At 38.3% G+C, this 24524-nt stretch overlaps 1 protein-coding gene across 1 annotated transcript in view; it reads right to left on the bottom strand.

Annotated features, from left to right (window-relative positions):
• Positions 1-465: 465 nt before the first annotated feature.
• The window catches only part of LOC114359626 (CREB-regulated transcription coactivator 3), a 34378-nt gene continuing 10319 nt past the window's right edge, over positions 466-24524 (bottom strand). The window contains exons 4-14 of the mRNA XM_028314092.1: positions 20780-20879; positions 18604-18764; positions 18432-18496; positions 16438-16599; positions 15140-15187; positions 13824-13931; positions 12810-12905; positions 9081-9176; positions 5315-5550; positions 4656-4750; positions 466-843 (exon numbers count right to left, since the gene is read on the bottom strand). Coding sequence (XP_028169893.1) covers positions 689-843; positions 4656-4750; positions 5315-5550; positions 9081-9176; positions 12810-12905; positions 13824-13931; positions 15140-15187; positions 16438-16599; positions 18432-18496; positions 18604-18764; positions 20780-20879 — 1322 coding nt within the window. The 3' untranslated portion in view covers positions 466-688. The remainder of the gene's footprint in view (positions 844-4655; positions 4751-5314; positions 5551-9080; positions 9177-12809; positions 12906-13823; positions 13932-15139; positions 15188-16437; positions 16600-18431; positions 18497-18603; positions 18765-20779; positions 20880-24524) is intronic.

Raw genomic sequence — 24524 nt, 5'->3', positions numbered from 1 at the left:
CAACATCCTTGGGCACCAGACCATTCTAAGGGGGCCGTGCCACCCCGGGCCCCTTGCTATACAGGGTGGAATTTTGTAATGCCCACCTGGAGGGAAAGTACTCTTAATATTTTGTAGATAGAAAAAATATCTCAAAGAAAACATTCCTTTATTTTTGACAAGAAATAGAACTGCATTCAAAGATTTCCAAAAATTAGCTTGCTACACCCGGGAATCGAACCAACTATAAATCTGTTAAAAATTACGCCCTGTATTTTTATTGCATTGATCGTTAGTGTTAAGTATAAGGATGAAATCTCTCTAAGAAACTTGATAAATCAAATGAAAGGAAAACCATGAAATCTTAAATTATCTTAATTATTTACAGAAAATTTTATGGTATGGTAGTGAATTTTCGAAATTTTTTCGAAAATCTATGAATGCAGTTCTCTTTCTTTTCAAAAATAAAGGAATGTTTTTTTTCAGTAAAATTTTCTATTTACAGTATTAAGAGTACTTTCCCTCCAGGTGGCATTACAAAATTCCACCCTGTATACGCGCGTGTCGTTCACCTAGGACAACGGGCTGATACGAACACAAGACAAGTGTCTACGATTGCGCAGCCTCAGTTTATCGGCGTGCGTTACAGGCGGTCCACGATGTCGTCCAAGCGTCAAGCGGTCACGCCGGCGGCGGGCGCCGCGCGGTACTACAATCGGTCGAGGCGGAACTCGTGCTCCACCGCCGAGTCGGGCAGCAGCGCGCTGGGCTCCTCGAGAAGCGTCAGGTCGTCGAGGTCGAGTCCTTCGCGGAGTTGCGCCTCTTCGCCGCCGAATATGCCCGCGTCTAGCTCGCCCGAGTAGTCTGGAAGGGATTGGTTTGTGTGTATTAGATGCTGGTTCGACTTTATATGGGTCGTCGTCGTTTCAGCCAAATGACGTCCACTGCTGGACAAAGGCCTCCCCCAAGGTTTTCCATAATGAACGGTCCTGCGCTGCCCGCATCCAGGCTCTTCCCGCGACCCTTACCAGATCGTCGGTCCAACTAGTAGGAGGCCTGCCCAAGCTACGTCTTCCAGCCCGTGGTCGCCACTCGAGAACTTTCCTGCCCCAACGGCCATCGTCTCTACGAGCTATGTGCCCCGCCCACTGCCACTTGATTTTAGCAATTCTGCGAGCTATGTCGGTTACTTTGGTTCTCCTGCGGATCTCCTTATTTCTGATTTGATCACGCAGGGAAACTCCGAGCATAGCCCGCTCCACCGCCCTTTGGGTAACCTTGAGCCTTCTTATGAGGCCCTACCTCATATCATAGAAAGAGAATGATCTTCTATGATCTGAGGGCCCTACTATGGGCGACCACGTCTCAGATCCGTATACCGTATACTTTATATGGGTAGACAAAAGAAAAATTATTATATTAATGTAACGGAAATAATTGGCTCTTTAGAAAATCATTTTGATAAGAGCAGCCTACATTGCTTGTGTAAGGAGTGGGTTCACCACAATAAGGCTGGTTTTAGTGTCACCCGGACCGTCCGGTGCGGACCCGCTCCGCACGGTCAATCTGTATGAACTTCTAGGGAGCGTTTTAGAGTAATGCGGTCCAGAGGAACCGCTCCGCTCCCCAGCAGTTCATACAGATCGGCTGTGCGGAGCGATCCGCACTAACAGTTCGCGTGACACTAAAACCAGCCTAAATAATCTAGCGACCGGCGGCGGAGATGTGTTAGGCGACTCGGACGGAGCGGCGCTTGGGCTCTTTTTTGCCTTCTCCCCGTGTCTCGCACACCCGAGCGTTATACGATTCGTAGACAGCAATATACTGATATCTACGCACAGCTCACATCTCCTTTCCTCTCGTTTCCTCTCTACATTGGTGGAAAGCGTACCTTACTCTGCAGTGGCATTCTGGTTTGGACAAATATGGTAGTCCTCATTCACAGTCATATTATAACGTATAAAGCCCGGTCTGTGAGCACGTAGAATTTTGTCCAATAACCCAAAGCTACCCATACTTATCGCTCACGCGTAATTATATTGCTGTCGTGACTGTGTGACGGGCGCCCGCAGTGAGTGTGCAAGCGCGACAGCAACATAATTACGCGCGAGCGATAAGGATGGGTAGCTTGGGGTCATTGGACAAAATTCTACGTGCTCACAGTCCGGGCTTTATACGTTACTAGCGGCCGCCCGCGACTTCGTACGCGTGGATCCTGTTTTACCCCCTTTTCCGAATTTTCTTTGCTATAAACCTCACGGAGCCCGAGACCTTTCCAACGAATGCAAAACCGTGGAAATCGGTTCGTGCGTTCTGGAGTTATAGCGTCAGGGAGGAAAACCCGACTTATTTTTATATANCGTGGCGGCAACGCTCGTCACCGTTTAAACTCCCGCGTGATCCGGTTCGAGGACACTGCCAGGCGGGGAGTTTGACTGGGGCGGTACATCTGTCAAAGAATAACGCAGGTGTCCTAAGGCCAGCTCAGCGAGGACAGAAACCTCGCGTGGAGCAAAAGGGCAAAAGCTGGCTTGATCCAGATGTTCAGTACGCATAGGGACTGCGAAAGCACGGCCTATCGATCCTTTAGTATAAAGAGTTTTTAGCAAGAGGTGCCAGAAAAGTTACCACAGGGATAACTGGCTTGTGGCAGCCAAGCGTTCATAGCGACGTTGCTTTTTGATCCTTCGATGTCGGCTCTTCCTATCATTGCGAAGCAAAATTCGCCAAGCGTTGGATTGTTCACCCATCAAAAGGGAACGTGAGCTGGGTTTAGACCGTCGTGAGACAGGTTAGTTTTACCCTACTGATGGCGTTGTCGTTGCGATAGTAATACTGCTCAGTACGAGAGGAACCGCAGTTTCGGACATTTGGTTCATGCACTCGGCCGAGCGGCCGNGTCTAAAAGCGCCATCTATCGTCATTGGTTAAAATCTACAGCACTGGACAAACTACGGTATGACGTTCGTAAATATTCATTCGGGGGAAACCGTGAAACGCCATCTATCAACATGGGTAAAATGAGGTAAATAAACATCATATCTAACGGGGGTAAAACGAGGTCCACGCGAACAAAGTCGCGGGCGGCCGCTAGTTTATAATAGGTAGCTTTCCCTCCGCAACCTTATTGGTATTCCATGTATGTGTCTTTTAACTGAGTTCTGTTAAACATTTCATGTAAAATTTGTCCAGTTATAACTCTATTTACATCTGCATCTGTAAGCAAGAATTCATGTTCTCCAGCCCAGATGCCGAGTAAACAGAATCGTCTTTCAGTGACGTGCAGCTGCCCCTATATTTGACCCACTGACCTAATTTTTTATTATTTATTTGTGTCAGTGTGCTCTTCTAAAGAGTGAAGACGATTGTATGTAGGGTTTCTGCTCGAGCTTTCTCGAACTCGAGAAAACTCGAGAAATTTGGCTTCATCCGAGACGAGAAAAAAATTACCGGAGCTCGAGAATTCTCGAGTTTCGATTTTGAAGCTTTAATATTCTTGAAAGCCTATTTTCTTAGATAAAAGTAAGTTTTTAAATATTTAATAGGTTAACGTTGCTTTTAGACTGGCCTAGTCTCTCCTTTTTTAACTGATTTGATTTGCAAGTAATGATCTCAATCGAAACTAAGTATGCTATATTTATTATGTACTAGCTGACCCGGCGAACTTTGTTCCGCCTTAATGGCAATAAATAAGCAGACTTTTTTTTAATTTCGAACGGGATAAAAAGTATCCTATGTCCTTCTCCTGGCTCTAAACTACCTCCCTGACAATTTTCAGCTAAATCGGTTCAGCCGTTCTTGAGTTATAAGCGAAGTAACTAACACGACTTTCTTTTATATATATAGATGTTTAACTCTGACTGATTTAAAGACTGAAACATTTGTTTACTGTCTGTTAGGTTAGGTACTCGTGCCTCCTCGTAAAGTTTATTCAATAGGCTAGATGACAAAATTTCAATTATTTGTCCGTCAGACAGATCATTAGAAAATATTAGACTCATATTATTCATCATCTTTCATAACTAAATAATAACTGTGCCACATCGGTTTGAAAAAGCGCGTTACGTCACACTTGAGTAGAATTTTTACTCATAAGTGACGCCACGCGAAACTTTAACTCAATACAATACTGTAACTATTCGATTATGAAAATAATCAAAAAATATGTCTCCAAAATCTCTTTATTATCTGTCTGACGGACTAAATAGAATTTCGATTTCATTACCCAGTCATCATCCCTACTGTAGCTCCAGATTTTTATTGTTACTTATCCTTAAAGTACACGCGACTTTATGACTTAATTTGTTATGATTATTAGTTAATATTAATTATGAAAGAAGATTTTATTTTTTGTTTCTTTCCTTACTAAAATTAGTGTGATACTAAATTCTAATATTGATTGTTGTGCAATAAAAGTAGGTATATTAGATTAAAAAACCTGTGTTTTTATTTAATTTCAACCGATTTCGACAGTTTTCATGAAAAGACTCGAGACCCGAGAAAACTCGAGACTTTGGCCTCGAGAATTCTCGAAACTCGAGAAAAAAAAATAGGTCGAGAAATCAGAAACCCTAATTGTATNCTGGGGATGGGCAGCGCGCGCAGCAGCGCCCGCGCGGCGCGCACGGGGTCATCGCGGGCGGGCGCGGGCGCGGCGGGCGCGGGGGAGGCGGCGCGCGCGGCGGCCAGCAGCCCGTAGCGCGCCAGCAGCGCGCGCGCGCACATCGACTCGCACCAGCCGTTGCGCCGCAGCAGCGCCATCTCCACGATCCTGTGGCCGCGGTATGGACACGTGTAGTGTGGCAGAATGTCTTAAGAACATGAGTGTTTGTAAACGCATATTATTTTCGAAGGTATGATCGACCTTGATAGTTTTTTTTTTTTTCAAAAAAAATATATTTATATTTTTTACATTAAGGTGTTTTAACATGGTTATTTAACTACGGCGAATAATTTTGTATGAAAAAATTAAGTCGAAAAAAATTGCTGAAAACATTTTTTAATGCCGTTCGTTTCATCGAAGCGGTCTCATCGATACCCTAGAGTTCCAGGAAATCATAAGAACGCTCTCACAGGGTGGGACAAAAATTAATAAAATCGGAACGCTTCGATCGTTGAAATCCGATGATCGGTCACCGTATAGACGACCCACACTGAACTGTCCCACCAAACTCAATGACAGGGGGGCGCTACCATCGTTCAACTATATGGTTTCCAACATGGCAAAAATCGGAACCAGCGATCCGGTATTGACGGTGGCGCCCCGCTGTCAACGTCACGGATAGGACAGTTCAGTATATTGGAAGTATAACTCTCGGAGCGAGCGCGCACTCACCCCTGCGAGCGGATCTGGTGGCGCAGCAGCGCCAGGTCCAGGCGGTGCGGGCGCAGCTGCGGCTCGGGGCGCAGGCAGCGCACCAGGCGCGGCGCCGCCGGCAGCCGCCGCACCAGCGCGCCCACCAGCGCCCGCTGCCGGCAGCCCAGCGCCGCCGGCCGCCGCGGCGACCCGCACGCCCCGCCTGCACGCGCCGCGGATCGGAAACGATCGACGGACGACATCAAATAATTACACTATTACAGTGCATAGTGATTGAGTTGATATGACGTGTGCCACTCATTTATTACGTGAGACAATTTAAGGCTTGGTATTTCTTCTAAAGTAGGTATTTCGCGCTGTCAAAATCTGCGCGCGCAATTCTTCGCCGAAAACAGCGCGTCAAAGAGCTCCCGCCACAATTTCCAGCTACACAGTATAGAAATACGCAGTTGGTTAAGTTAGGTCGACTTCCTTCCCTTCAAGCGTCACACGAACAATTCGAAAGGGTAATTTGACGGTGTTTGGGGAATTCTAGGAATAAATACAGAGTCTCCTCATTGAGATTGAGACATTTCAATTTGAGATTTCACTTGACATTGAACAAAATCTGAAATGGATTTTTCAAACACTTGTAAAAATAAAAAGTAATTAAATCAAAGGCACTAAGTAGTATTGATATCAACTTCGAAGAAAATGACTGCCAAAATTACTTTCTACCCGTTCCACACGTCTTTCATGAATTATATTAAGGTATTGTTAAACTAAATTTCAAGTAGATTGAACCAAGGAATCACTTTGTCCCATACAAACTTTGCCCCCTTTTTTCACCCCCTTCATTTCATGACCCCATTTCGGAAAATCTTTTCTTATGAGATGCCTACGTCATAAAAAGAACACACCTTCCAACTTTCAGGTCTCTACGATATCCGTCAGTCATTTAGGACAAAGCATTTTTATTAGTTGTTCAAAACTCTATCGTTCCAGGTATGTCATTGACAGGAGGGCGCTACTATCTTAATGGGTTATTCATTAGTCCACTTGACATTTCAGAATCGTTTGACTTTAGATACCTAAGCGATTTGATATTCGGAGTCTTTTAATGAAATCAAGTTTTTGTATGAAAAATCTAAACCGCTTAAGTTAGACGCTTGAAATTTGGCATGCAGGTACCTTAGTAAACTTAAAGCTTAGTTACAATAGGATATTGCAAAATTCCCACGGGAACGGGAGTTAGCGGGAAAAAACATTTGTATGAAAAAATCTGAACCGCGTAAGATAGATGAAGGGGGTAAAACAAGATCCACGCGTACGAAGTCGCGGGCGGCCGCTAGTTATAAATAAACTAGCTTTCCGCACGCCGCTTCGCCTTCGTGGAATTTTTTGGTTTTTATATAACCTATTACACTCAGATATAATGTGGCTTTCTATTGGTGAAAGATTTTTTAAAATCAGTTCAGTAGATCCCGAGATTACCCCTTACAATTTAACAAATATACAAACACACAAACTTTACCTCTTTATAATATAGATTATAGATAGGTAATTTGAAACCCTATTTTGTTTTATTCTTTTTTTTATTTTAAATATTTCACGATCCAAACTAATATTTACTGTATAGCCTGACCAGGAACATAAAAACCCTGGCATAGAGGCGCCACAATTGCATTTGATAGTGCAACACTGAGTACAGTCGTACCTGTGTTAACTTAATAGGCTAACTTTATGTATCAGGATTACGGGCTAATTTGATATTTTCATAGTTAACGAAAAAATATTATTATAGGTAACCTGGTTTAAATAAATTAAATGAAACCATCAATCGAGCTAGTAGGATTTAGTTTATTATTCATCAATCATCAAATTCAGAACTTGAATATTCAACTACAATGTATGCTCATGAACGCATCAAACTCGGTACTTCTTTTACAATTCCATAAAATTCAACACTTAGAAAGTGACAAAAAACTTTAAAATAGGTAGTTGAAACAAACCACAGCTAATTTTCATAGTGGACTGTACTATACGATAAACATGTCAGTCAATTTGACAACCTTTGTTGGAAACATTATTCAATGAAAATATTGTCCGAACCCTTAGTATTTCTCTTCGACAAATACTTTAACACATTGTGAACCACTTTTCTTTCACGACTTTAAAAAGATTTTAGCAATTTAATTCATAAAATCAATTGCACACATTTAAAATAAAGTTTGTTTACACTTTGACAGCAATAGACTGACATGCAAGGTGACAAGTCAATGAAGTTTTCAGTTACTGTTGCCATTAAAAGAAATTAGTACCATTAGTTTTCCGCAACATGGCGAGGGTTTTTATGTTCCTGGTCGGGCTATAAGTAAATGCTAAATAGTAAATATTAGTTTGGATTGTGAAATATCCTACTAATATTATAAAGGCGAAAGTTTGGATGTCTGGATGTCATGATGTCTGGATGTTTGTTACTCTTTCACGCAAAAACTACTGAACGGATTTTGTTGAAACTTTACAGTATTATTGTTTATAACCCAGATTAACATTATGACGATATGTGGCAAATTTTTAATAAATAAATAAGACGTGTCTAAAAGCGCCATCTATCGTCATTGGTTAAAATCTACAGCACTGGACAAACTACGGTATGACGTTCGTAAATATTCATTCGGGGGAAACCGTGAAACGCCATCTATCAACATGGGTAAAATGAGGTAAAACATCATATCTAACGGGGGTAAAACGAGGTCCACGCGAACGAAGTCGCGGGCGGCCGCTAGTTTATAACACGCGTCCGTCCTCCGTAAGCGCCACCGCGCGACTGATTGAGATTGTCCAAGCCGTCATGGGCGATTTTTTCCACATTTTTTAACATAGTAACTAAATAAGACGCAATATAAAAATTTCATCCGTTAAAAGCCCTCAAGTTATTTCTGAACTTTAGTTTAGTAAAAGATTCAGAATCTCAAATCGCTTATTTTAAAAATAAAACCATAATTAGAAAACGAATAGAGGTAACTTTGGGAATTTATTCTATCGAGTCAACTTCATCAAATCGTGTTTCCATCCGTTAATAGCCCTAGAAAATATCCTCAACTATGCCCAAAAAAAATCTTAGCCTTTTATTTTACTGTTTAGTACCTCAAAAATGAAAAATGAAAACCTCATTTTCGCCATTTTCTCTGTTACCCGGCCTTAAATGAAACAGCAAATCGAACGCACAGCGTTAAATGGAAATCTGTGATTGGTTCGTGTGTCACCCTGTGCGTCCACGCGCACTGTGAGACCTCATAGTAATGTTTGTGAATATGGGAGTAAGGCTAATACTTGTGCGGATCCACGGAGCGGGTACCATGATTTCAAGATTGGCCGGTTGGCCAGTGTTTTCCTGTAAACTTTATAGGATCACCTGTGCACCTTGTTGTCTTGGGTGGACGTTCTACACTGCACTTTCCGGTACATGGCCTCAATTACAGAACGTTGCACCCTAAAGGCCGGTGCTGTAGCTTCAGGTGCCAAATGCTACGCTTTGCAGAAAACTCTACGCGGCTGATGCCCGCGGTCAAATGCCTACAGGTAGATAAGAAAAACGCTCCAAATCATACGACTCCTTCTGGCACAGGTGCCATTGCACTTACAAAAAAGAGTCCACCTCAAATCTCATTAATTGTTTTTGTTAACGAAATAAACATTTTTCATTTTCACTTTATTATTGTGATATGAACATTTCAACCAAAGGACCCAAAACGGATAAAATACGCCCTTTATCAAACAAAAGAACATCCAAGAATGTTACCTGGGAATATGTGTGCGGCGTACTCGTAGTCTGTGGCGAATGCGGTGAACTGTGGTTCATGTACGATGTGTTGTAACTCGAAACTGGCTGATCCATCTGCCGACCGAAATAAAACAATTCAACACTTCACTCTAATAGACAAACAGAATATGAAGCAATAAAAACACCGAGAAAAAATGCAGAAAAACCTGAAATAAATCAACATGACGTCACTAAATCTACACTGTATAAAAATGACACTCGAAGCGTAATAAAATTCGTAGGAAGCAGGCGGGTAACTTAAATTATATTCACATGACATTTATAAACGATACATCATTTTCTTAGTAAAATAAGTGCATTTGAACGATTGGTACATTTTTAAAACATGCTCCAAAATATAAATCTGTGTACAAACTACGTTATGGACTTGTCATGCGATAGATTGTGGAAGGTATGCTGTGGTACATTCTGTCTGTGCACAGTTTTACTACAGACATGTTTTCTATGATATAACAAAATAATACTAATATTTCCTACTTTAACCGAACTATCGAATCAGTATGGGTATTTCTATAACTAAGAATTTGTACTAAATAACTATGTACGTTGTGCAAGCAAATAATTAAAAAGTACATGTTAAGGAACTATACGCATTAAATTAAAGCTTTACAAAGAAATGTATACTATTGATATCATTTTTGTTTAAAAGATACATAGTACAATGATTACAATAGTACCATATCATACTGATGCAGGAAATGAACAACTTTTCTTTGTCTATGGTAGTCGAAAAATAATTCATGTTCATTGCCTCAAAAGTATGTCAAATAAATGAGAAATGTCAATGTGTGTGTGTCAATCCTCACATCGCTTCGTACAATAAGCAATGAAAGTCATAACACGGTAATGTTTGTAAAATAAGTATAATAAAACTGAGAAAATATTATAGAGTGTATGACGAAGCCAAAATGAAATCATCACATTCATTATACAAGTCTAGGAAGATAAACATTGAAACTTGGACAGCTAAAGAAAAGTAATTATGTCAAATATTGCCAACATACCATTCAATAGCATACACCTCTATATTCTTTTCAGTGAGTGAATTATCACCATATTAGAAATGCTAATAAAACTTAAATCAATTATTCCTCTCAAAAGTGTATAACGATTTTGAAATTTGGAAAGGTATCTGTCTCTCTCTTACCCTTAGATATTTCTAAAAGAGAGGGAGACGGATATCGCTGACAAAGTACTTTACAGACTGATTAGAAGTGTTGTGTTTGCATTTCTAACAGGTAATGTAAGGTACGGTAACGCGATCCGTTGAAATGTCATTTGTGTGTCAGTGGTCAGGATTATTTCACTGTTTTGTACCAATAATTAATCACTGAACCAGTGACCACGTTTCTGAGGCACTATTTCTCATAAAAATCTACCATATCACGCACGTAAAATCTTAAAAAACCTCAGAGCTCATATTTTTAGCGTGCCAATGAGTGCTAACAAACTGTCAAATAGTTGCAAAAAACGGTTCTGTTAGACGTGACGGCGACGGCATCGCATGTCTTTTTATCACACAGCGTTGACATCTCTCGCTCGCTCAATTCTTTGTTGCTCTAAGCCGCTAGGTATATTAACTTTATGAACTATCAGCGCCAACGATGAAAACCAAATTGAGTTCTATGAAAGACCCATTCCAACGCATCGCGCACCAAATTGTCAATGTTTTATGTATGTTAGTGTAGTGTGGGGGTGTCGTACATTCTCCGCGACTTGGACGTGCGCGGTCCAGCCGGACTCGACCAGCGTCTGCACCAGCTGCGCCCAGTCCTTGGCCAACATCACTCACGTTACACGTACGTACAACAAACGCCGTGTACAAACTGTCTCTCATTCATTCTCATTAGTTTTTCTACACTACGGTTTTTTCCCGCAAGCGGTAACCCGCCAAACCGCGAGACTGCCCGAAACGTATACACGGAAAAAAGCCGCAATGCGGAGATTCCTTTTGGCGCATTAGGGCTAATTCTCATTAAGGCTACTTCTCAATTTGGCTACCTCAGATTAGATTTACTTGGTTATACTCGTAAAATCACGAGGTTAAAAACCGCGGCGTTTTAGCCGTAGTGCGGTCTCGGCCTAAGTTTAGTTTTTTTTAAATTAGTTTTCTGCGTCTTTCATGCTAAAGAATCTTGCTTTTTCGCCAAGAGGCCGATGTGTTACTTTTTCATTCTTTACAAACTTATTTTAGTTTCTAGTGGGCACGATTTACAATAGAACATAAAAAGCGTCATCTGGTTATGCAGGGTTTTATACATGATCAAACAAGGGTTGGTTCTACTACTCAAATAGTTTGCTTTTGTCTATTTCTGTTGCATTCTATGTTCTTTTTTACAACAACATAATTTGACGTGATTAATATTATTATATTAATCATGTAACAGCTATTGATGAGTGGTTAGAATTTATAAGAAGAGACAGTTTGTACATAATTATGATTAACTCTATCACAAGACCACATGAATATCGATTATGTATGTACATAGAACTACTTTCTATTTACTTCCCAACATTGCAACAGGAATCATCCTGAACTCTTACATACAATTCGATCTCGTATGGTCTCTCAGGTTTTTGTATATTTTATAATTTGCTGTTTCGACAACATGTTAAGGAAATGCGACTGAAATTTGAATTAGGTATGTGATTGAAGAAGGTTTCTAAAACAAATATGCTAATAGTGAAGTGATGTTCAGTCACAGTTTCTTAATATTACAATATCGATAATCTATAATCATCTGATTCTATTGTGCTAGTATTTAATATGCTGTGCGGCGATCTTTAATAAACTGTGCACTGTCAGTTTATTTCCAGTTTGCGAGTGCCAATATTCAGCTAATCTTTCATCCCGGTAAGACTTTTAGTAAGTTTGTACTGACTTAAATATACATCGATATCCAGACGTATAAGTACATCCGAATGTAGAAGCATTTGGTTAGCATCTAAATATTTATGACTGTATATTACTTACAACTCCCTGCTATTCCATTGAAGCATAGAAATATTATAAACATTTTACATAAAAGGGTATTTCATGTGAACAATAAATATTAATTGCACCATAATTTTACTTAAGCGAACTGACTCAGATGTGCCCAAAGCATTCTTCAATACGCCATTAATTCTTATTTATTGATAACTGTTGGTCAGTTTCATAAGAACGATACATATTTTACGTTTACCCAATAAAGCACAGCATCCAACTGACGTGTGTGTATTTAGTGAGAGAAACTCACGTCAGAAATAATTAATTTATTTTATGGAAGCATGTTTATCAAATTATTATTGGTTGCAATTGTAGACATTATTTTTGGTTTCAGATCATTTTACTGTGCATATTCTCAAGCGACAGGACTGCGGGTATTTCTGTGGCGCAAACTCTACAACATGTACTCTATTTTTTAATTCGAGTTTAAAATCCAATGTTTGAACCATAGATTACGGCCTTAAATCTATACAAATCATGAATATACTTAAGATAATACTCAAGACTCTACTGTTCTACTTTACACATCAACGTGTTTATCTCATTTGAAATACACCTTCAGCATGTTATAAAATTACATAGATAAAGTTTGAATGGACTCGAATTAAAAATAAAGCCTAGTTAGTAGTCTACAAAGTCTTTTGTTCAGTAACTGCCAATTCAATATGTCAGTTAAAAAAAACATCGACAATACTTACCATTGTGATTTGTTCGAAGGGCTGTAGCAGAACTTGGTGCAGGTTGTAGTCGGCCGCCGACGGAGACTCCGCGGGGCTTCCCGGACTGTGCACCATCTTGAACCATAAACGTAAAGCTTGACAAATTATGAGAAATTGGCATGGCAAATACGTGGCAAAAATCGGAACCAGCGATCCGGTATTGACGGTGGCGCCCCCTGTCAATGTCACCGATGGGACAATTCGCTGTAGTGGGTCTATAACGAGAATTAACGGGACTAATCGCACCTCTTTTTCCCACTCCTACAACTGCTGTCTAGCCAGGATCTACAGTTTGCCCTCCAATTAAGCTAGTAGCTAAGTAGCTTAGTGTCTTGGAATCCACAATGAATTTAATCAGAAGAATAGAGGTGCAGATCGAAATAGAATAAAGAAAACGGTACTTGTGAAACTGTTATAAATAAATGGAGGCTTTCCTAGAAAAGTGTGTTTCATTTACAAGGATACTAGGTCACTCGTGTTGTAGTACTCTATTAAATGTTTTAATCCAGATGCGATTTTTGTAACAAGATCGAAAGTGTCTAGTTATAATATTTTTTGCGTGCTAAGTCTTCCATAACATCTTGGCACTTTTCTTCTGACGGAAAACAATTAGAATCATATCTGACGTATAAATATTCAAAGCGGATTAAACGAGTTACGGCAATTTTTTTGTCCCTCTGACGTAAATTTAACGTTTTCTATTTATATTGTATACAAATTACGAACAGTGACGGAACATCTTTCCACTGACACGTATCCAAGTGATTTGAATAATTAATATGTAACTTCCCAAGCTATTAAAAAGTAGTTATGTTGAAATGAAACTTTTTTATATTTAAATCGACACCAACTTTTTTTAATGTAACTTTCCAGTTCGATTAATTTCGTTTAAAGGTAAGCGTAGGTCAGTTCACAATCTATGACACCATAGTTAAGTGTTGTGACCTTTTTGACATTACAATACATACGATAGAAGATGAATTATTCACTTACCGTCGGTGAGGGTATGTTTATATTCGATGTCGATGAATATTGCGAGGGCGGACTACAATGTGATTGGTACCCTGACGTTATCCACCCTTGGTCCAATGGAGACATATTCTGTAACCAGCCAAAACGTTCACCGTCAACGCAGATTAAATTAAACTTTATTGCAAAGAGTTTAGGTAAAAAACAGTGTGACTAAGTAAGAAGTCAATTTTAAAGCACTAATGCACGATTACAATGTTTTTTTAAATGTTAGTTCAAGGTTTTGGTCACACTATTTTAAGATTGAGGCAAAGCTTGACATGCTGTAATAGAAATAATGTAAAATGAACGCTGTTAACTGCGAAGCATTTGTATTTAAATGAATAATGAAAATAAGTAGATTACAATTTAATTTTAACAAATACATTTGGCAATAGTTATAAAATTTGAGCATTACGAATCTATGTACACAAAAAGCAACGAAAAAAATTTAACTGCAATTTTTATTAAGTTTAAAATGGTTTTTATATGGTGCCAAGGCACGGATACCGGTTAATTTACTATGTTATCTTAACCGGAATACAGTTTTTAAGTCAATTTTTATAATTTGACAAATATTGTGACAAATTCCATTCTAGGGATTTTTAAAATTTTTGATTCAATTTAGAGAAATATTAACCGGTTTCGAGCTTTGCTTGGCACTTAAATATTTATTTTAATATTACACAGTTTACAAAATAAATATTAATGCATAGTAATGCTAAGTTTAAGCACAATTTCCTACCTGATAGTAAAAGCAGAACCTGTTCCAACATTGAAATAATAACCAACCCCAGAACAATAAAATAAGCACTAATAAAGAGAAGAGTTAAAAAATAACCTAAAATAACATCAAAAGATTCGATACATAATTATGATCAAGATAAATTATACACCAGAGTGTAATTTAAATAAATAAATGGACTGGAAAAGTACACAAAACAAATTCAACTGGAATAGTAATAAGTTAAAAACCTCCATACACAATGCGTAGTACATTAATTTACTATTTAGATTGTTCTGTGATAAAATTATGGTATGACATAAGCAAAAATTGCTTTGAATAATTTGATAGTGCTGTTAGATTAAAGCGAATAACTGTTAATACATGCAGATAGTATCAGTACATCGATGGAAGCTTTATAAATTGTTATAATTGTTAAAAATGTGTGTGAGCATCGAGGATATTAGTTATATCCTCAAGGGTGCGTGTCACCGACGCGCAAAGCACTCAAAAGCAAACGCCTGGAGAAAACGTATGAACCGGAAAATTTAAAAGGAGGTTAAAAAAGAAAACGAACCTTATTATGATGAAGATAATTATTTGTGTTTGGTACAGATAAGTGATTCTGAAATAAACAAAAAATGATATTGTGTAGAAAGCAAATAAACACAAACAAAACAAAACAACAACATAAATGTTAACATCCCTATCAGATAGTAATTTAGCTGACACGAGTTACATGTTCCAAGCTTTGGTTAGATCTAGTGTCTACACACACTACAATACTACACGTTGAACTTTTAATGGTTGGTTTCAGATATTGATAGCACGACCAAATGTGCATAAAGTATAACACTGTAGCTTCTTATGTAGTGGTGATAGGTGTGCAATTTTACAACAAAATTATAGTAAGCTCAACTAATATCGATACTTTGACAGTACATCAGACTATACATTTTGTTCCAAAATAGTACTTACTTAGTAGAACTACATAAGATATAAGGTTACATGGCTCGTTTTGAGGGTAAATGGTTTAGCAGTGTTAAATCAACCATTAAAATTTCATGGTACAATTTAACGTACACATTTGACATTGATTACTATTGTCTTTACATAGCCGAATTCGACTCTTAATTTGCCTAAAAGCATTCATAGGAGCGTCTATAAAACAGGGTAGGAATAATTTTCATTCAGCGTCCAATCGTTTGCATTATACATTGCGACGTCCGTTATCAGCAAGGAACCGACGCGCCATATACGAAAAACAATGCTATGATTAATATCGATTGAATTCCTGAATATATAACTTTTTTTTTTTTTTTCGAATTAATAATTATATTCGAATTAATAAGAATACTCTTCAATATACACATAATTGATTGAGTATTTGAAAATGTAAAGTGGGATTAAACATACTATCAACAGTATAAACACGATATAAAACTTTTTTTTTAATGAAATACATATGATTGGGTTGACAGTTGAGACCGCCGAACCATAATTGACATAATCAGTTCGTCGATTCTTTGATTTGATGATGTTGTTTGATAATTCTGATATAGTTAAAAATATTTACTTTTGAATTGAATAAATGAATCAAATTATTAGTAGGAAAGGAAAAAACAACCCTCATTTCTATGGGACATCTTTCTAGTATAAAATATAATAAAAAACTTGTGGAGCTTAGTATTCTTTAGGAGTTACACATTTCATGATTGAAACAACAGATGATGATGTTACTTATTATAACGATATTTCTTGCACTATTATTTCACTAAACGTAACCTCTTTGGAATACTAACGCAAATAAAAAAAAGTTTCTAATTATTATTTCGTCAGATTTAAAAAAGAACACCAAACCAGCCAGCAACATACCTGTGTGTCGTACAACGACGTGCCGTGGTCGTACGGGTGGTGTAGCGTGTTAGCGAGCGGGACCGTTGCGCCGACCGGCGAGCCCGACGCCGGCGACAGCCCGCCGGTCGCCGGGGACACGCTGCCGCCGCCGGGCGACACCGCGCCGGGTGATGTGGGGCTCTAGAACGTATAGCATGGAGTTAAGACTCTTTTTTAAGTAAACTTTAATGCCCAATGCCGTAGTGTGCGCAGGCTTCCAACTAGGTGGACTCATGATATGGAGAAGGTCGCGGGACTACCTGGATGCGGGCAGCGCAGGACAGGTCGTTTTGGAAATCCTTGAGGAGGCTTTTGTCCAGTGGACGTAATTTGGATAAAACGAACGAATGCCAAATTAAAGCGAACTAAGACATTCTCTACGGGCAAAAAAGAAAAACTTGTTTAACGACGTTTTGAGAGCCCTTAGGTGTAATTCAAACTTGACACTTTTGACAAGCTTTGGGAACTTTGCACGCTTTGTTTTATCTGTAGTTACATAGGCAACAAAACGTGTTGTCTCACCTTGTGTTCTCGTCACTTTACGATTAAGTTTAGGTATTTTTAGTCACTGTTCAGCGAGTTTCAGTGAGTTTGTTGTGCAAAGGCACTATAGTGTAACGTAGAGCGCGTTGTACTCCAAGTGCAAAACAAGACAAATGACGTCAATGCTCTCTGATTTTTCGCACGTGCATTTGGTTAACCTAAAATGTATCAAATGTCACATTGGACCTAAAAAACCTTGGTGTGTGTAGGCTTCAATACTGATAGTCTCTCCTAGACGTGTTAATTAGGCCACTTTACAATTTAAGTTACTGTGTTTTGGGTCACTTGTCGTCAATGCAAAGTCAAAGCGTAACCCGGAGCGCATTGAACTCCACAAGAAGACAAAGTATGATTATTCAAAAAGTATGTCCTATTGCAGTTTTACCAATATAATGCCTTTTGCGTTGCGGTTTGCGCACCAAAAGTACTGAGGAAACGAAAAAACACATACTGCGCCTTTTGAGTAACATTCGCGCAAGTTTTACATATTACAAGTACCAGCATTGCTACAGCGTAAAAATGAATGATCGATGTCATTAATGATTAAAGTTGCTCGACACAGCGCGAGGTGTGGCTTTACTATGCGATATACTCATATACCTACGGTCTGGGCACTTCGATATAGTGACTAAGTCCACTAATTACCCCGATGTAAAAAGTATTTATAATTATCGCCCTCCTACCTAAATAATAGCCTAGTTCAATCCGCTAACTATTAACTAGCCAACTTTTACAAACTTACACAGTAATAATAATATGATTTGGTACAAAGGATTGTAAATCGTAAACAAAGAAAATTTTCATATAACTAAGAATTTGTTCATAAATTAAATTGGAGTATTTAGTGTAAGTAATTTACTACGCGGTAAATAACATTAAGTATTTGTATGTCAACTAATTTACTACGCACTAAAACGTACATAGTTTGTTTTAATAGTTTATTAGATAACAATATTTCAAGCTCATATGCAGGCGCATTATGTAACACAGTAAACCATACATTATGTATGAGTCAATAGTACCTAATTTTGGCGTGAAGTGAGAAATCGTTTTTCAACGGTTTTCGCGCAGCCTGTTTAGATAAAAAAAATCTGTTTAATGCAGTTTTTTCTTGTAAATTTAAAAACAGATCTAACACAATCCAAGTTAAATCTGCATTGCAATTAAACATGACATTTGAAACAGCTAATATATTTTTACATTAACTCACTTTTTGTTGTTCTTGTTCCATTAAAATTCTGTTCATAGTGTGTGACACTATTTTGTACTAATCTCGGCTGGTTGTAGTCGGGCGAGGTCCGGTGCGGCAGGTGGTGCGGCGGGGGGTAGTGGACCGACGTGAGGTTGGGCAGCGAGCCGCACGGCATCTTCTGGTCACCGTATATTAGCCCCTAGCCCCCTGTATTAGAGTCCACAGTAATAACACTCACATATCTCGGCTGGTTGTAGTCGGGCGAGGTCCGGTGCGGCAGTTGGTGCGGCGGAGGGAAGTGAGGTTGGGCAGCGAGCCGCACGGCATCTTCTGGTCACTGCATATTAGCCTCTAGCCCCCTGTGTTAGAGTCCAGAACAGCAACACTCACATATCTCGGCTGGTTGTAGTCGGGCGAGGTCCGGTGCGGCAGGTGGTGCGGCGGAGGGAAGTGGACCGACGTGAGGTTGGGCAGCGAGCCGCACGGCATCTTCTGGTCGCCGCACATCAGCCCCTGGCCCGCCCCTAGCCCGCCGCCGCCGCCCCCGCCATCCCCCCCGCTCTCGTATACACTGGATAAGAGGTTTATGGATTAAAAAGACAAGTCCGAGTCAAAAAAGGGAGAAGATTAAAGATTGGGCTGCTATCAGTCCGGGTTTCACCCGGGTCTTAGCTTAGAATTAATGGTTATTTTTAAACATTGTTGTGTCTCTCAAGAGAGCAGACTTTCTATCAAAGGATAAATTTGCAGAATCTTTAGTGAAACCGTTTGTATGTGGATGAAATCTGTTTGTTACATTGATACATAGAACAAATAAAAATTCCGTGGTTTACAAGTCTAGCCATTGCAATTTTAGCTATGGCAACCCTGTTACAGATAAGACTGGTGTTGTTGTGGTGAAGTTTTTGCCGCCATTTTGCAGGACTCGCGCGTGTGTCTTTTTAATAATTACCGTTCACTTCTTGCCCAATTAAAAGTCTATCTATTTTAATTTATTAGTCACAAACAGTTAGCAGTACCTACATAAATGTCGCGATATAATGAATGACATTGAGAATTCTTTAATAGTATAATTGCGGTGAAGTGCGTGTGACAAATTGATCTCAATTATACACGGCGATGTCTGCTTGGGTGTCTTCATGACATTAATAGGTAGTTAACGGAAAGTATATAGGAACGTATGTTTTTACACTACAGAGACTATTGATCGGGTTTCCCTCGAACTATTATGATATCCACGTATTATACTTCATTTGAAATTGACACTTAGGGGCAATTACGAATCGTTAGGCGTGTGTAATGTTTTTATACTGTTTTCATTAAAGGAATAACAAATAACGTTTGTTTATTTAGGATGTACATTTACAGTTTATTTTCAGTAGTTTAATAAGGATTTTTGAGGCTTAAATCAGCCATTTTTTATGGGACGGGACACGCGCGTATGGTGACCGCTTCTTGTGTGTAAAAGGTGCTTTTTGAGTATTCTTCAAAGATTTTTTTACACACATTTGAAATGAATTATTATTGACGGATAGATAATAAACAATCACAGGGGGTTTTATATCGAACTGTTAGACTATAATCTCTTTAAGATAGTGTATTTCGGCAGTTGATAAGGAAATAATAAATTACATATTATTATCATCTGTCTAGGGCTGACGCATAAGCATAATGCAGATGTAGGCAAAGATATATCAATAATGACGTGTTTCGGTTATTAAACTTATAAGCAATGATAGATTATTTGAATGACTTGTCAAATAACATGAATGCTTTATTTCCGTAATCTAGTATCTAATTGACGATCTAAGTAGTATTTGACAAGATATATTTCAAAAAGTCTTATTCCTCAAGAAAAAAAACTAGCATTATCAACGTTCTTTTTTATACATTTTATCCTGTACGACATTCGAGATAATTACATTTTTATGTTCTAGTAGTGCAATAAAATAAAACATTTAAACATACATAGCGTAATTGGGCTATCAACTCACGAAGTTATCATATTACATTAACGATCAGTGTAACGCTAATTAAAGTGTGATGTAATTTTTTTGCAAGACGGCTATGAAGTTCCGCTTATTATTGTCTTCTGAATTCTTTTTTATTCCATTTGTAATTACCTCCTTCTTAATTATTTTCTTGATGACTTTGTACCGGATACCGGGACCGTAAGATACCCTCTGTCACTTAATACTAAGATAAGCTCCATGGCCTTCGGCCAAATCGGGGTTTATTAATTAATTGTTCCAAGCTTATCACAACTTTTATGAATGTGTTCCATGTAGCTTATCTTAGTATTAAGTGACGTTGGGTAGGTATCTTACGGTCCCCTCTCGGTACGGTAGAGAATATCATTTCTCTAGTCACCCTCCTAAGTTTTAGCTGTGTATTTTGTGCAGCTGCTTTGCGTGTAAACATTTTCAATATGAGCAGACGTTGCCTGAACGAAGAAGCTCTTGGCCTGCATCTCACCTGATAGAAAGTGATGACTAGGCCGAAGGTAGACGCGAGCTTCAGCCGGAATCCTCGACCACAGAGAAACTGGCTATCTTTATAAAAGGAAAAATAATGTAACCCACTTACTTATTATTGTTTGGTATCCTGGGTATTTCGCAGGAGGACCTCGGACGGTTGTTGGGGCTCATGCCCAGTGTTGCCAACACATCTAAGTGGATGTCAGCGGCTGAAACAATTGGATGTTTGATAGCATAAACCAATGAGGGCTATCGTTTTTATACTTAACAGTTGGCACCCCTGGCGATTGACAGGATCTTACTCTACAGTGGCCAGGGTTCGAAAATATCCGATATTTATTATAAATATCAAAATATCGGATATTTATGATATATATCCGATATATATCAACTTTGATATATATCAATTTTGTATGAAAGCCATAGTATTATTTTATTGTATTATTCATGAATACTATTGCATATGTGTTACATAAACATGTTTTTAATGTTTTTAAACTTAAAATCAGACAAATAAAGCAAAAACATAAAATATTCTGTTAAATACGGCAAAATCAACTAAAAAAATAAAAATCTTATGTCAAAAAGTACAAATAGAGTAACAAATTTTAAAAGTTGATATATATCATCAAAACCGGCTGGATATATATCGGATATATATCCCTTGATATATATCCTCGAACCCTGACAGTGGCGCCATCTTGATGAGTGCAAATGCGATAGTCCTCCTACCACTTTAGCGCTCACCAGTTGGTGCCACTGTCTTCGCTGCTAGCAAGTGACAGAACCTTACTCTACAGTGGCGCTAACTGGTGAGCGCTAAAACGATAGCCCTCATTACTCAAAATCACTCACAAATTATCTAAAATACCTAACATGACGCAAAAACTCAATTAGCCTTCAATTTCGATTTTATTTGCCATGAAATTGGTAAAATTGTTAATGAGGGCTATCGTTTTAGCGCTCAGTTGACGCCACCGTAGAGTAAGGTCACTGTCATTGCCAGTGGCGTAGACAGTGGCGCCGACTGGTGTGCGCTGAAGCGGTAGGAGGACTATCGCATTTGCACTTACCAGGATGGCGCCTCTGTAGAGTAGGGTCATGTCAATCGCTAATAGTGCCAACCGTTACGTATAAAAACGATAGCTCTCATTGAGTTGAACAAATAACTAGTATCAAAAGCTATGAGAATCTATTCTTGAGTCCGGATCAAGATTTTGGTTCATTTCATATTATTTATGCCATAGTAGTTAGTTAGTCTTACATGCTTATCAAAAATCAAAACTGAAATGAGTGCGTAAACTTATGTTTGACGTCGATAAAATATTGATACTACATCTTTTGATACCAACTTATCATTTCTTTTTAAGATTTATTAGATAATGTTCACACACCCAATTGTTTTTACTAAATAATCTGAAAAAATCCGGATATGTGTGAATCGGACTCGTACGCTGAGAGTTCTGCCATTATCTCTATTTTTATGTCCTTTACTAGCTGTGCCCGCGACTTCGTCCGCGTGGACTAATGACTTTGGGTAGGCACTTTTAATAATTTAGTCTAATTATTTTACAAAGGCCTATGTTCAGCAGTGGACGTCCTATGGCTGAAATGATGATGATGATGATGATGATGATGATTTTACAAATAGCTTTTGCCCGCGACTTCGTCCGTGTAGAAGTCGAAAAAGTTCTCATAGGATTTTTAAATGGTTTTTAACGTTATTATCTAAATGTTTGAATACTATTTGATCGTTTAAACACAGTGAATGATTCAATTACATAAAATTTTAATGATACTTTTCACGGCTTCGCTCTCATGAATGTTAACGACCGTCAAAAGCACGTCGATAGATGGCGGTCACTAATTTAGACTTTGATTTGCTCGTTTAAACACAGTGAATTATTCAATTACATAAAATATCTATAATGACTAAATTTTAAATATTATGAACAGTTCTATAAATGTAATATTTAGTTCCTAATTAGGACTAATGATACGTTTCACGGCTTCGCTCTCATGAATGTTTACGACCGTCAAAAGCACGTCGATAGATGGCGTTTTTAAGGATATTTCTCACCTCTTAACTATTTATTGAAATTTAGTTTGTCACATATCGTCATAAATTGTAGCCTATATATTAGCCTGGGTTATAAATAATAATACTGTAAAGTTTCAACAAAATCCGTTTATTAGTTTTTGCGTGAAAGAGGAACAAACATCCAGACATCCAGACAAAAAGGTTACAGTGAGCCAACCATAAAAGATAGACATATGCTGTAGCGGACTTTTTTGTAGAACTTTTAAAGGGGAAAATCCTATCATACATAATTTATGCGAAACTTTAACCGTTTACGCAGCGTCAGCTCTCAAAAGGAAAAAAATCACTGATTTGAAACATTCTTCATTGGTGCTCCGCTCCTAGTGGTCTTAGCGTGACGATATATAGCCTAAAGCCTTCAGGGATTAACGGACTGTCCAACACAAAAAGAATTTTTCAAATTGGTCCAGTAGTTCCTGAGATTAGCGCGTTCAACCAAATAAACAAACTGTGATTAATAAATTGCGCCACTACAAACGGTACCAACAGATTGCGCTGTTACGATCTTACTATGGCAAACTCCACCGCGCATACAATCCTGCATCGCGGTGACGAAGTTTTTTACCCTGCCCAGTATATATAGACAAACCAAGATTGGGAAAATTAAATGCTCTAACTCCTTATGGTGGTTGACCGTCATGTTCCACAACTTCAGCTTTATAATATTAGTATAGATTTCGCATTCGTATTTTAAGACTACATGAACATTTATCTTACAAAATACATGCATTTGCTTACGCTTTGTAGTTTGTACTTAGTTCAAAGCAGGGTTCGAAAATATCCGATATTTATTATAAATATCAAAATATCGGATATTTATGATATATATCCGATATATATCAACTTTGATATATATCATCTAAATATATAAAAGGAGAAACTGACTGACTGACTGACAGATCAACGCACAGCCTAAACGGCTAAACGTAGGCACTTGAAATTTGGAAGGGACGTAGCTTAGGTACCGTAGAGGTGCACTAAGAAAGGAATTCCCGAAATTCCCACGGGAACGGGAATTAGCGGGAAAAACGGGATTCACGCGTACGAAGTCGCGGGCGGCCGCTAGTTTTGTATGAAAGCCATAGTATTATTTTATTGCATTATTCATGAATACTATTGCATATGTGTTACATAAACATGTTTTTAATGTTTTTAAAACTTAAAATCAGACAAATAAAGCAAAAACATGAAATATCTTTGAAATACGGCCAAATAACCTAAAAAAATAAAAATCTTATGTCAAAAAGTACAAATCCAGTAACAAATTTTAAAAGTTGATATACAGGGTGTTTGGCGCATCGTGTGCCAAAATAATTTGGCGGATAGAATGGGTCATTACCTATATTTTCAGCCCCCATAACACGTTCCATGCCAGGCGGCTACTTTTAAATTAATTTTTTTAGTAATTTCACCAAAATACCCAAATTTCGATTTAAAAAAAAACTACTAGGCATAGCTTCAAAGTAAATTATTTTGTTTTGACGTGCATTGATGTAGGGTTGCATCATCTCTAAATTTACTGGCAAATATCATCTAGGTTTTTTTTAATTCAACTTTGAAGTTTTCCGAAAAGTTAAAAATGGACTGAACATTTATGTTTACATGGCTATAAAAAAATAAATAGAAGAGATAGCGATCTTCGGATTTTATCAAAACTTTTCTAGTCTATCCCCATTCAAATGGTATACTAATCTTGTTTAAATAATAACAACAACTTCACAAATTCCTTAAATTAGTGCATTGACTCTACTCG

Source organism: Ostrinia furnacalis, unplaced genomic scaffold (assembly GCF_004193835.3).
Source record: "Ostrinia furnacalis isolate ACB-3 unplaced genomic scaffold, ASM419383v2 OfSCF4519, whole genome shotgun sequence".
Taxonomy (NCBI): Eukaryota; Metazoa; Arthropoda; class Insecta; order Lepidoptera; family Crambidae; genus Ostrinia; species Ostrinia furnacalis.
The sequence above is the reverse complement of the archived record's forward strand: the minus strand, read 5'-3'. Positions and strand labels throughout refer to the sequence as shown.